General features: G+C 34.0%; 1 protein-coding gene across 1 annotated transcript in view; it reads left to right on the top strand.

The window, feature by feature from the left end:
• Positions 1 to 16,021, top strand: part of LOC145322667 (small subunit processome component 20 homolog) — a 58,174-nt gene that overhangs the window by 28,149 nt on the left and 14,004 nt on the right. The window contains exons 21-31 of the mRNA XM_080164861.1: positions 2,101 to 2,525; positions 2,746 to 2,926; positions 3,363 to 3,498; positions 4,121 to 4,246; positions 4,817 to 4,971; positions 8,613 to 8,816; positions 9,548 to 9,705; positions 10,580 to 10,778; positions 11,406 to 11,525; positions 11,929 to 12,094; positions 15,853 to 16,004. Coding sequence (XP_080020987.1) covers positions 2,101 to 2,525; positions 2,746 to 2,926; positions 3,363 to 3,498; positions 4,121 to 4,246; positions 4,817 to 4,971; positions 8,613 to 8,816; positions 9,548 to 9,705; positions 10,580 to 10,778; positions 11,406 to 11,525; positions 11,929 to 12,094; positions 15,853 to 16,004 — 2,022 coding nt within the window. The remainder of the gene's footprint in view (positions 1 to 2,100; positions 2,526 to 2,745; positions 2,927 to 3,362; positions 3,499 to 4,120; positions 4,247 to 4,816; positions 4,972 to 8,612; positions 8,817 to 9,547; positions 9,706 to 10,579; positions 10,779 to 11,405; positions 11,526 to 11,928; positions 12,095 to 15,852; positions 16,005 to 16,021) is intronic.

Raw genomic sequence — 16,021 nt, 5'->3', positions numbered from 1 at the left:
CGGCTGGTGGCTCAGCCGTATAGCCTTTTTTTGGCCAATTTCAGGGCAAATCTATTAGTTATTACGTAGGAAACAACTTCTTGAAACATAATTTTGCTTTTATTCGTGTTAAATGTTACCAATAACCATTTTAAAATTTCTTGTACCAGCCGCTTAACGGCTATAGAACCAGTAGAAAACGGCTGAGAGTGGCCAAGAGTATGATGTGTAGATAGGGCTTGTGTCGTGTCTAATAGGGGTAGGTTTTCATGGGTGCTGAGCTTAAAAATGCTCTCAAAAATAGTGGGGGCTAATTCATATGGCAGCTGGGTAACGGCTGCTGCTCAGATGTTAGCCATTTTACAAGACTATTTAATGATATTTTAACATCAAATGTTTAGGTATAGTCCCTATCCTAACCTAAATTAACCTAACAAAAGCCATCTTAAAAATACGATGAATAGCCCCTTAAGGTGTGTTGCCACAAAATGGACTATTCCCATCCCAAATATTACAGTAGAATTAAACTTCTTCAATTAATTTTCGTATTCTAATTAATTTTATTGGATATGTTAATAACAAAATTTTACAATTTCTAGATTTAGCTATTAAACAGCTGAAAACATTAGGTACTAGATTAAGTATTATTACTTATCTAAGAGAAAATAACTTCGTAAAAAAGGTGAAGAAACTTCAATTAGTTGTATCAAATATATGTTGCACAAAGTTTGTTGATTGGGCATTTACCTTTATATAATCATTTCTACAGTAATGTTTATTAATGCTGCAAGGTTTTTAAACGTTTTATTGCTTAGAAACATCGAATTTAGGCTCTCTGCCAATTAAGAAAATAGTATGTAAATATGAAATTTTAGCTAAGTTTCAAAGTATTTTCTAGACCAGTTGGCTTTTGTTTTTCTTTTCTAAATGAATATACAAGTTGTATTTAGTAATAATAAGCTCATGCTTTTTATTTTGAACGATTCTATCAACTACAAGCTGAGAAAATTGACTTTGAGTAGAGGTAGGTGAAATGTCCACCAAAATGCCAAAATAGACCACTGTGGGGGGGGGGGCGAAAGTGACACTTTTTGAAACCAAAACTAAGAGTCAACAAAGGAACTGAACTAAAAAAAGGGTTACAGGTCTGAGATTTTGCATGGCAGTTGCTTTATAGGGGTACAATATGGAACTGTGAAGAAACGGCGGCGCAACCGCCTAAAACCGCCGTTTCCCGCCGTAATTTTTGTTGCCTTTTCTCGGCGGTTTTCGGCGGTTGCGCCGCCGTTTCTTCACAGTTCCATATTGTACCCCTATAAAGCAACTGCCATGCAAAATGTCAGACCTGTAACACTTTTTTTAGTTGAGTTCCTTTGACTTTTAGTTTTGGTTTCAAAAAGTGTCACTTTCGCCCCCCCCCCCCCTTTCAACAAATACATATTTTGATTATTCAGTCCTGACGCTATACAAGTGTTAATGTCCGTTTGTCCTACCGTTTCAGTGCTTCGCTTTTATGGATGTTGTCATCCTTGTTTTACTATGGCTCCGAATTCGATTATTATCCGCTAAATTATAACCGGTTCTAATTTCTAAGCCATGCCGAAAAATTACGTATCGTATTGTATTATCGGCATTATTCTACGAATAATAACATGAAAAATAGAAACATAATCGGTTTTGTTAGCCCGGTAGAATTGCCTGCTAGAAATTCCTATCAAGTTCAACGAATTTCCGGGTTAGGTAGTCCTGTATTACTGATAAAATTCATTAAAGAAGAGTTATTTATCGCATCGTATTATAGAAGACAGCATTCAGCGGATATTAAAATGAAAAAAAAATATGTTTAAATTCAGTAAGGTTAGCCCCGAGTGGCCTGGTTTAATAAAACTGGTATTAATTTTATGATTTTTATTTTGATAGTCGTGGAAATTGTCTGTAATACGATGCTACAATATTTCTCCGTAGGGTTCAGAATATCTTCTAATCCAGCGAATATTTATCGGATTCAAAGCCATACTGGAAAATTAGCAAATGAGCTGTGTTTCATCAGATATCATATTAAAATATATTTGTGGCTAACACTATGCAAACTTAATTTTCAACTTGTCTTTAATTTTGTAGGTTATAAAGAATCTAGTAGCACCCAAGGATGTACAAGACCAGAAGGGGCATGCCCCCGGCGCCATGGAGGTGGACGGGGATGGTGACACATCTTTGGGATTGAAAGCAGTTATGCCAGAAGTGGAGCCAATCATTCAATATTTCGACGCATGGATCAAAAAAATAACCGGACAGAAGAACAAAAATGAAAAGGGACTCAGAACAAATCTGGATATTTTAATCAACATTTCTCCAGTCATAACAGATCCTGCCACAGTATTGACCTTCATGCAACAGCTGTTGAGCTTGGCGGGTCAACTTGATCAGCAGTATCTGATTATAGCAACTTTGGCGATTGTTGAAAAGATGGCGGATAAAATTGAGAGTAGCAACGTTGATAAAATAGTTGCTGGGGTTCTCCCTTTCTACAGCAAGCTTATTAAAAGGAATGTAAACTTGAATTATTATTTTAAGTAAAACAATTCTGTTACAGCCAGGGTTGTACTATTGGGCCTCACTAAAATTTTAGTGGGGCAAACTGATTTTAGTGAGGCAAAAGTTTTTAAGAATTCACCTCTGTTCAGTATCTAACTTGTTCCTAAAAAAGTCGTATTTTACTTTTATTTTTTGTTTCTTTAAAACAGTAATAAAGTTCGCCATCCGTAGAGAAGGGTTGGACAGACTGTCCAAACTATTGCAAGTTCTGAAGCCAATGACCACTGAATATGCCAGAACCTGTGAGTTGTGTATAAACCTGACGTCCTACCAACACAGGAGGTTTGAGGAGGCAGACTTTGAGACGCGTATTAATCAGTGCATTCAAATTAGAGATTTGGTCAGAAATCAGGCAAATACAGTTAGAATAATTTTGTTTTCGCATCCTATTTAAGACTGCATTCCACGGAAATTGAAATAAAAAATTATAAGTTTAAAACCAGTTTTGTTAGCCCCGATGGATCAAAGGCCCGGTGTAACAAATTTCTAATATTCGTGGAAAATTGTGTAATACGGTGCTATACATGAATTTTCAGCAAGGCTGAGAACCGGTTTTAATCCCCTATTTTATTTCTTAAAGACAATGGGTTGGGTTATCTTTCTTCCAAACTACCCTTATAGAATATCATATATTTATTTAAAAATTTTCATACATAAGGTTTATAGCTTAGAATTAAGGCTATACAAATTCTACTTTTGGCGAAATAGAAATCCAATCCGATATTCAACTGCATGAATTTTTACTACAAGGCATTCAACGAAAAGATATATTCTAACTTGTACTACAGGAAAAATTTACTGACACAGAATTGACTGCAATGGTGTATATTTGTTCCAAAGCTATTGGCTATGAAACAGACCAAGCTTTAAAGTCAAACTATTTGGATACTCTGCTAGCACTATGTAAAACCATAAAACAAATAGGTAGGTTTTTATTTAGATTCATTAGTATTGAATTGGATGCTCAACTTTTACTTTGTCCATGATTTATGATTTACTTGCCTTCTACAATAAATTAAAGTAATTAAGAAAGGTGATTAGGTGTCTTTTAATAATAATGCATTCAATTCCCCAATGATGATAAACAAAAATACACCGTCCTTAGAAAAAAAATTATTTGTTGAAAAGTTTATAAAGTAAGTTTGGAATCAACAAATAAAAGTTTATTTAAGTATCAAAAGTTTTTGAGCTAACGAATAAGTATTAAACTATAACCAATGTAATTTATAGTCTTTAGTGTTCCTCCCTGGAAATTACCTCTTTAGTAGCGAAGCGTCTCTATAATTAATTTTGTTGTCCGTCAGTCCGTAACGCTATGGGGGGGGGGGGGGATGTGCTTTTCTCGGCTGGTTTTGACGATAGACTGAAGATACTGAAGATCTAACTGTCGGTCACTCATGCTTCAAAAGACACAAGCCTTACTTTTTATTGGTTTGGTGATTTCTTATTATTTTGCATAAAAAAAATTATATCCGCTCTATAAATAACTTTGTCCGTCTTTTTAGCTTCGCTGCTTATAGATGTTGTTATCCTTGTTTTTAATTAGGCGAGACAGATGCTGTGAGAGCTATGGATCTGCTTGATAACCTGTTACTGCCCAAGATCAGACTGGGCTTCAAACACGGTCATGATATTGTCAGAATTGATTACTTCCACATTTTCCACAGGCTTGGTAAGTCGATCATTTAATTTTTGTATGAAAGTTATAGGACGATTGTCTGTAGTGTAGGATTTTGCTAACCAATATGGTTCTCTATAAAATGCCAAGAGTATATTTTTTACCAAATAATGCAAAACTATCATTCAAAAAGTTGATTTCTCCGTAATTAATGATGGATTTACCCTGAAAATAGCCACAAAAAAAACCGTCTTAACGGCTGAGCGCCAGTCGTTACTTTTAAAACTTTTTATTCGCTTTAGGGAAAATAGACCTACCTACCAAGGATTACTCATTCAAAATTTTATCTTGAAATTCGGATTCTAAGTGCCATTTGCGCATTGATTACGAGATGGTTGAATTAAACCCCCCCCCCCCCTCCTTGCTTACATACCATTGTAATTGATTAACTGCATTGCTATAATGGATGTAGTTTTAAAAACGAATCATCCCCTACCTTTACCCCATCCCCTCTCCTCCTACTGGATGAACGCATTGACCAATAAAGGACAAGGAAAATAGCAACCTAAATTTTTCTCAAGTCATAATATCCAATCCATTATCATTAAAAAAAATTATGTTTAGTTGTTGAATGCCAAGACATAGAAGGGCACAGACTGAATGAATTTACGCAACTATTGCGTCCAGATGATCCAGAGGCTGACTTCTTCGAAAATATTCGTCATGTGCAGTTGCCCAGGAGATCCAGAGCTATTCATAGGCTTAATGAAAAGCTTAAGGTATGATTTTTCTCGTATTCATTCGAATCCGGTGAATAGAAACCAGTTCTCATCCATACGAAAAAACTATGTCTAGCATCGTATTATATCCAGCTTTTTACGAATATAAAAATGTACAATCATAAGATTAAAACCAGTTTTTTTAGCCCGTGCCTTCGGCACCTCGGGGCTAAAAAACTGGTTTCAATATTATAATTGTACATTCTATATCCGCGGAAAGCTGTTTATAATACGATGCGAGAAATAACTATTATTATTTTTATGCATGTTTATTAAGAATCAGGGGCTGATATTCAGACAATTGAACCATTTGAATGAAATTGCCGAAATTTTCAATATTTTGTTGACTTAAAGTTGGCATAAAATTTGTTTCTTTGATGTAGCTGAAGGGAAGTGGGTAAGAATTCTTACTTTTTTGATGGATTTCGGATTCTAGCAATATTTTAAAAGGCTTTAAAAAAAATAAATCAGGGGATTAAATTATACCGGGTACTTGGAAGAATCGAAAGCTACGTTTTTTCATATTTTCTGATCTCTTCACTTGGTGGTGTAGATGGGGATTCCGGATTCGGATTCTGGGTTACAAAATTGGCCAAAAATTGGGCGGATTCGGATTGCCAATCCTAGAAAAAAACTATTAGACCTTGCTAGCACAGTTTTGGAATCTCAACCATAAAGATTTTATTATCCAATCTTGACAAGAGAGGCATTTTTGGAAAGAGGAATATATATAGAAAACGCCTATGTAAATTAGAAAATCCGCAGAAATCATATTTGCAAGTTATTTGCAAAAATCTTTTTAATTTGCAAAATTAATTTCATGCCTTAAATGACAGATTTAGAAAAAAATCTTTTTATGAAAGTTGTTTATCTATAAGCTTAGAACATACTTAAGGCAAAAAATAAATTTTAGTGTTACTTTTTTCACCTTATATATGAAAAAAGCAGTTTATAACATTTTATGATAATAAAAGGTATAGGAACAAAAAATATATTTTTTCTTGATGTAAACACAATAATTGGCATAAAATCTATCATCCTAAATGTAAAAAGCAGATATAGAATCCTTTTTAGAGTCAATATAGTGCAAAAAGTAATCAAGTCATTTTTGCAAAGTAAGAAAATCTAAAGAAAATGGTTCTTTTTGCTTTTGATATACATATCAGATAAATGTATATAAAATTAGTGATCAAAACTATAAAACATGTTATAAGTTTTTTCAACACTGTCATTGATTAAATTGCAATTTTAGGTTTCAGAATTACCAAAGTAGCACATAAAAACTCTTTTTATGAAGTAATTAAACAAAATAAATTCCAAAAAACCAACTACAAAATGGTCTACTGCATCATAAAAAAAAACGCCTAATTTTAAATATGAATTTATTTTGTTTAATACCTTAATAAAAAGAGTTTTTATGTGCTACTTTGGTAATTAGTAAACCTAAAAGTGCATTTTAATCGATGATAGGGTTGAAAAAAGTTAATAACTTGTTTTATAGTTTTTGATCACTAATTTTATATTCATTTATCTGATATGTATATCAAAATCAAAAAGAAACTATTTTCTTTAGATTTTCATACTTTGCAAAAATGTCTTGGTTACTTTTTGCTCTATATTTGCTCTAAAAAGGATTCTATATCTGATTTTCACATTTAGGATGATAGATATTATGCCAATTATTGTGTTTACACCAAGAAAAAATATAGTTTTTGTTTCTTTACCTTTTTTTATCGTAAAATGTGAGAAACTGCTTTTTTCATATATAAGGTGAAAAAAGTAACACTAAAAAAATTTTTTTTGCCTTAAGTATGCTCTTACTCATAGATAAACAACTTTCATAAAAAGATTTGTTTCTAAATTTGTCATTTAAGGCATGAAATTAATTTAGCAAATTAAAATTGCAGATTTTTGCAAATAACTTGCAAATATGATTTCTGCGGATTTTCTAATTTACATAGGCGTTTTCTATATATATTCCTCTTTCCAAAAATACCTCTCTTGTCAAGATTGGATAACAAAATCTTTATGGTCGAGATTCCAAAACTGCTAGTTTTTGCCGCAAATTCAAGATTTAATGCGAGTCTCAAAGTATTTTAGCCAACAAATAAGAACGTGTCTACAAAACGTTTGGGTCCAGTATAAATATTTTTATGTCCAATATTTACTTTCTTTCTGATGTTTACACTTTCATTTGTTAACGGGGGCAGTCTTTCACTATTTATAACCAGGGATCTAAAGGGATAAGACAATGGGCGATAAATTGATGTACATCATTGATAATACACAAAATTACGACTTTTGTTGATTACAATTAGTGGTTGAAACGTTTTGACACTAAACTTAATAAACCAACCAATCAAAATTTTAAAGTTGTTAAGCCAAAGAATAAGAAAACTTTATTCTAAAACTTTGGGGACTAGTGTAATAAACAGCCCAATGTCCCCAATGTCCCCTTCCCTCCCTTCCTGATTTATCACAGGCAACATTAGAAGACAATGATATTTTTTGAACCACATCTAATCATGGGTGTATATTCTGCAAATTTGACCCGGCTGAGGGGGGGGAGTAATGCAAAATATGGTCGGGGGGGGGGGGGGGAGGCCGGGGGGGTGTAAAAATTAAGAGAAATGAAATAATTTTTTTTCCATTTTTCTCTCCTCTTTGGTAAAAAAAAACTTAAAGAATATGTGGGAGGGTGGATAATATGATTAAATAAAAATATTTTTTCATTTTATCCCCGTCCTTGCTGGAAAAAACTAGGAGGGGGAAAAATTTTTGCAGCAGGGGAATAAATGAATCTTGTGCAGAATATACACCCCTGCATCTAATATAAAAGGTTTATAATGATGCACTTATCATATAATTATTTTTCATATTGGTACATAAAAAAAGAGTAGTTGCACGAAATGCAGGGTTTCGGATCCGCATTGATTGTATGCGGATCCGGATCCTTGACAATAAAAATAAATCACCAAATTTTTCCAAAAAATTTTATTCTTTAATTCGAAGTCAAAAATACTTTTAATTTTCAAGTCTGAACCTAAACCTTAAAGATTGGCTCTCATCAAGAGAATGTCTGAGATTTTATATAAATTTAGGTAGATTTTTCCATTTTTTCCGCATTTTTTATTAGTCCAAGGATCCGGATCCGCATTTTTTTGCGGATCCGGATCCTTGGATTCAAAAATATGCGGATCCTTGCGGATCCGGATCCGAATCCCTGACGAAATGCATTTAAACTTGAATTTAGTTAACTGCATATTTTTTTACTGTTAAATTTTTAAAATTTCATATTTGAAAGAATTTCAATTTTCTAACATGTAGTTTTAAAAATATGAAGACTTAGAAATCGTATTCTCGTGATATATGCAATTTATAAAGCTGGATTATTTTCACAAAAACAGCATGACGACTAATTTAATGATTTCTATTTGTTCGTTATTTATTGTAATACAAAATTATATACCTATGTTAGATGGTAAACTTGTAACTTTAGCTTGAAATCATTTTCTGAAATGCACTTCATGCATGAAATCTTTAAATGCTTTTGACAAAATCTTCAATTGTGGTTTTATGTGAAACGAGTTTATGTAAATAATTGTTGAGCCGTACGAACTAATAATTTTTTCCAAATCTAGGAAAACCCCACGATGATATCCCAAAAGAATATGGTCCAACTGCTTTTGCCCATGATATCCTGCTACATGCTGAACCCAGAAATCCAATCCAAGAACGCTCCTTTGGTATTTTATGCTCAAGAGTTCATGGAGCTGGCCTGTAAAATACTGAACTGGAGGGAATATGATAAACAGCTCAAGTACTATCTGGGAAAGTTTAAAGATGTAAGTAAAAACAGATCGAAGAAATTATAAAAGCGGTCGATTTATTGGCTGGGTAATAATATTTTTAAACACTCATTCCAATCACCCGCAATTCTTTCTTGTATGGAGGGGGGGGGGGGGGGGTGCGGTAGTGATGTATGTCGATGATGTAAAAGAAATTTAGAAAATTTTGTGAGGGGCGGGGTTATTTTTTACCTTTCCCTTACCTATAACAAGCTTCAATTTAAGGAGATCCATATAGGTCCATAAGTTAGTTAGATCTTAATATAAAAAATGCTTCTTGTATACCCGAGTAGGCTATTTTTATGCTCTTCCTTAAACTTTAAATACAAGGCCTCTAATGCTAGGGTCGCAGCAATTAGTAATATATAATATACTAGCGGTTTCGCCCCTAGCCTCTAGGGGCTTTGCCCCAAGAGGTGATAAAAAAAATTAAGGCAAAAATCGTAAAGGACCATGGAAATCTTCTTCAAAAAAAAGGACCAAGGAAATCTTTTACAAAAAAAAATAAAGGACCAAAGAAATCTTTAGCCAAAAAAAAAAAAATTGGGGGGGTTTGGTTTTTTGGGGGGTTGGGGGTGTCCCACCCCCCAAGAAAATAGCTTAAAACCACCACACAGGACCAATAGGTAGATACCCTGAAGAGTAGAATCCGATCGGTTCAGTGGTTACCGAGATCTTAAGGGACGGACAGACATCGTTCTACTTTGTATTATAGATAATTTTATTAGGAAACAGTGAATCAGAAACAATTGGTGAGGATAGTGAAGGCAATTCTGGAAGGCTTCCACTTCCCCTTGAATACAGATGATATGGAGGGGCTAACAGAGGAGGAGAAGGCCAAGCGCATCAAAATTAGCTTTACGGTTAACAGCTCTCTTCTGCCCCAGTAAGCTAATTATCCTTTTTTAACGGGTGGGATGCTTTTCTTTTTTTCGGTGAAAATAATTAGAAAATATTTTTTAATCGTTCTATGCAATAAATATGATATCTAATAATATACGGGCGCATCTTAGCAATTTTTTTCGTATTTTATATTTTTAGCTGGTAAAATTTTTGGAAAAATTATCTTATTTCTGTGTCTATGGTATTCCTAAGTTAAGTTTTATTATAACCTAATAATAATATTTTTTCCTTTGCCCCCATAGCATACTTGTTAGCTTTGCCTGTGTAGGTTTTGTCATCCTTGTTTCTTCCAGAATTTTCGTAATTAATCGATATTTTGTAATCGATATTTTGTAATCAATATTTCATAATCAATATTTCATAAATGGATAGGTATATTATTATTTTGATTGATGATATACAAGTTATTCATGTCCTCTATAATAAAATTCTATACCCTCCATCTTGCCCCTTTACCCCATCCCCTCCCTTGTACATGATATACGAATTGACCGATAAATGAGTTAAAGGGAACTATCTACGAAAGAGAGCAAGTGATTCTAAGTACCTCCAGCATAGATCCACAGTATTTTTTTAGTGAATATACTAGGTTTATGTTTAATATTTGGTTTATAGACTAAAAAGTTAGGTTTCACCATGTTTTTATATGATAATAAGGTATTATCCTCTTAAAATTTTTTTTTTAATTTTGAAAATTTGAGTATATTTACTAAAAAATACTATGGATCAATACTGGAAGGTGCTTAGAATCATCGCTTTCGTTCGTGGATAGTTCTCTTTCTTAATTGACAATTTTTCCCATGTCATAATATGCACTTATATTATATATCCACTGTTACATATTACAATTTTTTAAGGTTGGTAAATATGTTAGCTGGTAAGAACAAGAAAAAGGTGGAGAAGGGTACATCCGGAGTCGAGACGGATGAACAGCTGATACAGAGAGTTCCTCTGGCCATTCCGGTGGTCAAAATTTTTAAGCTCAACAGCCAGGCCGTCCTGGAACAAGGTGTTCCTAGTATCATTGCAAAAATTGGATCTTTCCTTAAATCTAGGGTAAGAAATTGTTTGTTTAATATAACATAGAGATGTCGAAAAGGGAGGAGGGGGGTACAGAGATGATTAGGAGCGGATAGATATAATTTAAGGGGGGGGGGGTACAGAGGCGTGTAAAAGATTGGGGATCAGAGGCGGTGATTGGAAGGAGGGTGGGAGGTTAGAGAGGGGATTAAAGGAGCGGGAAGGATCTTTTCCAGAAGTGATGGCTCTTGGGAGGGTCGAGAAGCATTTATTATTTCATTTCTAGATGTAGGGGTATAAAATCTGAATTTGTTGGCCGGGGGGGGGGGGGGGGGGATAATCACATCCCGTGTGTAAATTTTTTATATGGGGAGGAAATTTCATCTCCCACCCCACAAAAAAAAGAATGTAAAGATTAAAAAACAGACACACACACAGACTGGCATCCTGTTACTTTTACACAAGGATAATAAAACCAGGGGGAAGAGAATGTGAAAATTTCCCCTCAACCCCCTTCCCTTTTTTCTCCACCTTCTTACCCTTTTCCCTTTTAGTTACACTAAAAACAAGGTTTACTCCAACAAAATATGTGATTTTCGGCAAATTCATATGGAATTAATTGGCTGAATAGCAGCCACTGAATAAAACAAATATTGTTTTTAGGGTGATGACATCCGCGAGACTGCTCGTAGAACACTGAATGATATTATGCAAGAACTGGGACCAAGATTTATCTCGTACCTGGTCAGAGATCTCAATGCTGTTCTTACCAGAGGTTATCAGGTAAACATTTACAATTTAACAAGGATGACAATATCCATAAAAAAAATCATGGATGGGAATACGGACAAGGAGTTAAAAAAGAGCATTTAATGATTTGTTAAAATAAAGAATAAACCATATATCGGAGAAAATAATCACGAAACCTCATAACGTTACAGACAGACTGACAATATGCATTATAGAGTAGCTTCGCTACAAAAAATAATAAATATGACCATTTTAACGCAGTTATAATAATCATTTATTGGTATCTTAATGGAATTTATTGATTTTAGACAAGTTGAATACAATTATAGGATCAAATTATACACTATTCACAATTGCTTCAGTTGACAGGCAAAAAAACTGAAAACAGGTTAAATATTAGCCTTCAATCTAATGTAAAAATCCTTTAATTTTTCAGGTGCACGTTTTGAGCTACACAATCAACAAAGTGTTGAGCTCAATGAAGACAAATGGACAACTCAAGTCTGGAGACCTGGATTCTTCCATTGATATTCTCACAACCATTGCTCTTGCTGACATGTTTGAGATAGCTTCTGAGGAAAAAGAGGTCAAAGAAATGACAAGTAAGTAAAATTGATCAGACAATTGCCTTAAATTGGTGTGTATCTCAAATGATGATACACAAAAAATACCCGTTCTGTAGATGACAAGGGGGGGGGGGGCACATCTGACACTTTTGCGTAAACAGGGATTATAGGCTTTGTCTTAGGAGTTATAGGATAGGTTATTTGGGGAAAAAGTTTAGTTTTTGGGTGTATTTTCCTTATATTTAAAAAAAATTTTGATAGGTCTCCAGGTTCAGGTGCTGCAGGCTGGAAGGTCACTTCTGGACAGGTATAAATGAAAAAAAAATTTTGTTTGAAGAGTTAGAGATCAACTTATTAAACCAATTATGCATCTTTTGGGATGTTATGAGCATATATGAAGAAAAAATAAAAATCAGCCTCCAGGTTCAGGTCCTGCAGGCCTCCAGGTGAATTCTGGACAGGTAAAAACTGAAAATTTTAAATTTTATAGTTAGAACAAAACTTATTTTACAAAAGTTGCTACTTTATGGATGGTATGAACTAATTTGAAGAAAAATTTGAAATCGGGCTCCAGGTACAGGTACTGCAGGCCTCCAGGTAAATTCTGGACAGGTAAAAACTTAAATTTTTTACTTTTGAAGTTAGAACAAAACTTATTTAACAAAAGTTGCTACTTTATGGATGGTATTAACATATTTGAAGAAAAATTTGAAATCGGGCTCCAGGATCAGGTACTGCAGGCTTCCAGGTAAATTCTGGACAGGTAAAAATTGAAAAATTTTAATTTTATAGTTAGAACAAAACTTATTTTACAAAAGTTGCTACTTTATGTATGGTATGAACTAAATTGAAGAAAAATTTGAAATAGGGCTCCAGGTTCAGGTACTGCAGGCCTCCAGGTAAATTCTGGACAGGTAAAAACTGAAATTTTTTTTTTTTGAAGTTAGAACAAAACTTATTTAACAAAAGTTGCTACTTTATGGATGGTATTAACATATTTGAAGAAAAATTTGAAATCGGGCTCCAGGATCAGGTACTGCAGGCTTCCAGGTGGATCCTGGACAGGTAAAAACTAAAAATTTTTACTTTTATAGTTGGAACAAAACTTATTTAGCAAAAGTTGCTACTTTATGGATAGTATTAACTCATTTGAAGATAAATTTGAAATCGGGCTCCAGGTTCAGGTACTGCAGGCCTCCAGGTGGATCCTGGACAGGTAAAAACTAAAATTTTTACTTTTTAAGCTAGAGCATAACTTATTTAACAAAAGTTGCTACTTTTTGGATAGTATTGACCAATTTGATTTGATTGATGAGAAGTTTGTGCAGAAACATGTGGTTTTATTGGCAATTCAATCTGACAATTAATAGATGATGTCTAACTTGTATCTTAGTTCTAATTGCCTATTTTAACAAAATTTGTTTGGTTTGTTTGTTACTTTTAAGTTAATTTTGTCAGGAAGTTTTCATATCCCTTTTTTTATACTTGATTGTTGAAGAAAGCCTGCAGGAAATATGCCGCTCTAATTGCTTAAAGACTGCCACAATAAGGCTTAATACCCCAAATTTGAAGCCTGCAGCTTCAATAACTTTTTTGTATCAAATTGAGGGTATTGTGTTGGATTTTGGTTGGATTTTTACCGCAGTTAGAGCAGTGTATTTCCTGCAGGCTTCCTTTAGTGACTGACCTGTTGTTTTTTTTATATATATTCTAGTCAATGCTTAATATTTTTTTTTGCAGATATAATTCAAAATGTAACAAATTGGATGGATTTAACTTGAACCTTGAGCCCAATTTCAAATTTTTCTTTGTATTAGTTAAATAGATATAGTTTTAACTCTTTAGTTAAATATTTTAATTTTTACATGTCCAGAATTCCTCTGGAGACCTGCAGTACCTGATCCTGGAGCCCAATTTCAAATTTATCTTCAAATTGGTCAATACTATCCAAAAAGTAGCAACTTTTGTTAAATAAGTTATGCTCTAACTTTAAAAGTGAAAATTTTTAGTTTTTACCTATCCAGGATCCACCTGGAGGCCTGCAGTACCTGAAGCTGGAGCCTGATTTCAGATTTTTCTTTAAATGAGTTAATACTATCCATAAAGCAACTTTTGCTAAAGAAGTTATGGTCTAACTTAAAAAGTAAAAAATTTTAGTTTTTACCTGTCCAGGATCCACCTGGAGGCCTGCAGTACCTGAACCTGGAGCCCGATTTCAAATTTATCTTCAAATGAGTTAATACTATCCATAAAGTAGCAACTTTTGCTAAATAAGTTTTGTTCCAACTATAAAAGTAAAAATTTTTAGTTTTTACCTGTCCAGGATCCACCTGAAGGCCTGCAGTACCTGATCCTGGAGCCCGATTTCAAATTTTTCTTCAAATATGTTAATACCATCCATAAAGAAGCAACTTTTGTTCAATAAGTTTTGTTCTAACTTCAATAGTAAAAAATTTCAGTTTTTACCTGTCCAGAATTTACCTGGAGGCTTGCAGTACCTGTACCTGGAGCCCGATTTCAAATTTTTCTTCAAATTGGTTAATACCATCCAGAAAGAAGCAACTTTTGTTCAATAAGTTTTGTTCTAACTTCAATAGTAAAAAATTTCAGTTTTTACCTGTCCAGAATTTACCTGGAGGCCTGCAGTACATGTACCTGGAGCCCGATTTCAAATTTTTCTTCAAATATGTTAATACCATCCATAAAGTAGCAACTTTTGTTAAATAAGTTATGCTCTTACTTTAAAAGTGAAAATTTTTAGTTTTTACCTGTCCAGGATCCACCTGGAGGCCTGCAGTACCTGTACCTGGAGCGAGATTTCAATTTTTCTTCAAATTAGTTCATACCATCCATAAAGTAGCAACTTTTGTAAAATAAGTTTTGTTCTAACTATAAAATTTAAAATTTTCAGTTTTTACCTGTCCAGAATTCACCTGGAGGCCTGCAGGACCTGAACCTGGAGGCTGATTTTTATTATTTCTTCATATATGCTCATAACATCCCAAAAGATGCATATTTGGTTTAATAAGTTGATCTCTAACTCTTTAAACAAATTTTTTTTTCATTTATACCTGTCCAGAAGTGACCTTCCAGCCTGCAGCACCTGAACCTGGAGACCTATCAAAATTTGTTTTAAATATAAGGAAAATACACCCAAAAACTAAACTTTTTCCCCAAATAACCTATCCTATAACTCCTAAGACAAAGCCTATAATCCCTGTTTACGCAAAAGTGTCAGATGTGCCCCCCCCCCCCTTAGTGGTTGAAACGTTTGGACACTCAACTTAATGAACCAACCAATCAAATAGATTTCAATTGAAGTGCCCAAAGTTATTATAAAACTTTTAAGACTAATGTAATTACCAGCCCATTGTCCCCTTCCTTTCTGATTAAGTGATGCTTTAGACGCGATATTTTTTGTCTTAAATTGTCCACATGTAAAGATAATTTTAGTAAAGTAAGATTTATTCCTTCATGGTTTCAACTGTACAGAAATGCTTCCATAAAGCTAAATCTTTTCAATGACATTTGAGGCAACTAAAAACTAGGGTTGGGCCGGATATCCGGCCATCTTCAATATTCGGCCGGTTACCGGATATTGAAACTATCCGGATATTGGATATCTGGCTGATTTTTAATGCCGGATATCTGGTTATCCGGTCGGATATCTGGTAATTTGCCGGATATTGAAACTATCCGGATATCCGGTACCCGGGCAAAAAAGTATCCGGCCCAACCCTATTAAAACAATAAGCTTCAAACCAACCAACATCAAAGATATTTAATTGTTTCAGGGAAAATCTTTGAAACAAAGTTCTCTATGTCCAACTCTACCATGCAGATAGTGGCCCAGTTCATCTCCAGCAGACAGCTCGTCAACCTAGTCAGACCTTTTGCAGATAAACTCAAAGAATTCTCAACACACAAGAATATTCACAAAATTAAGGTTTGTATTGTTGATTA

The sequence above is a fragment of the Acartia tonsa genome, chromosome 6, assembly GCF_053477335.1.
Source record: "Acartia tonsa isolate MP-2025a chromosome 6, ASM5347733v1, whole genome shotgun sequence".
Classification (NCBI taxonomy): Eukaryota; Metazoa; Arthropoda; class Copepoda; order Calanoida; family Acartiidae; genus Acartia; species Acartia tonsa.
Note: the sequence above shows the minus strand (reverse complement) of the source record. Positions and strands in the feature narration are given on the sequence as shown.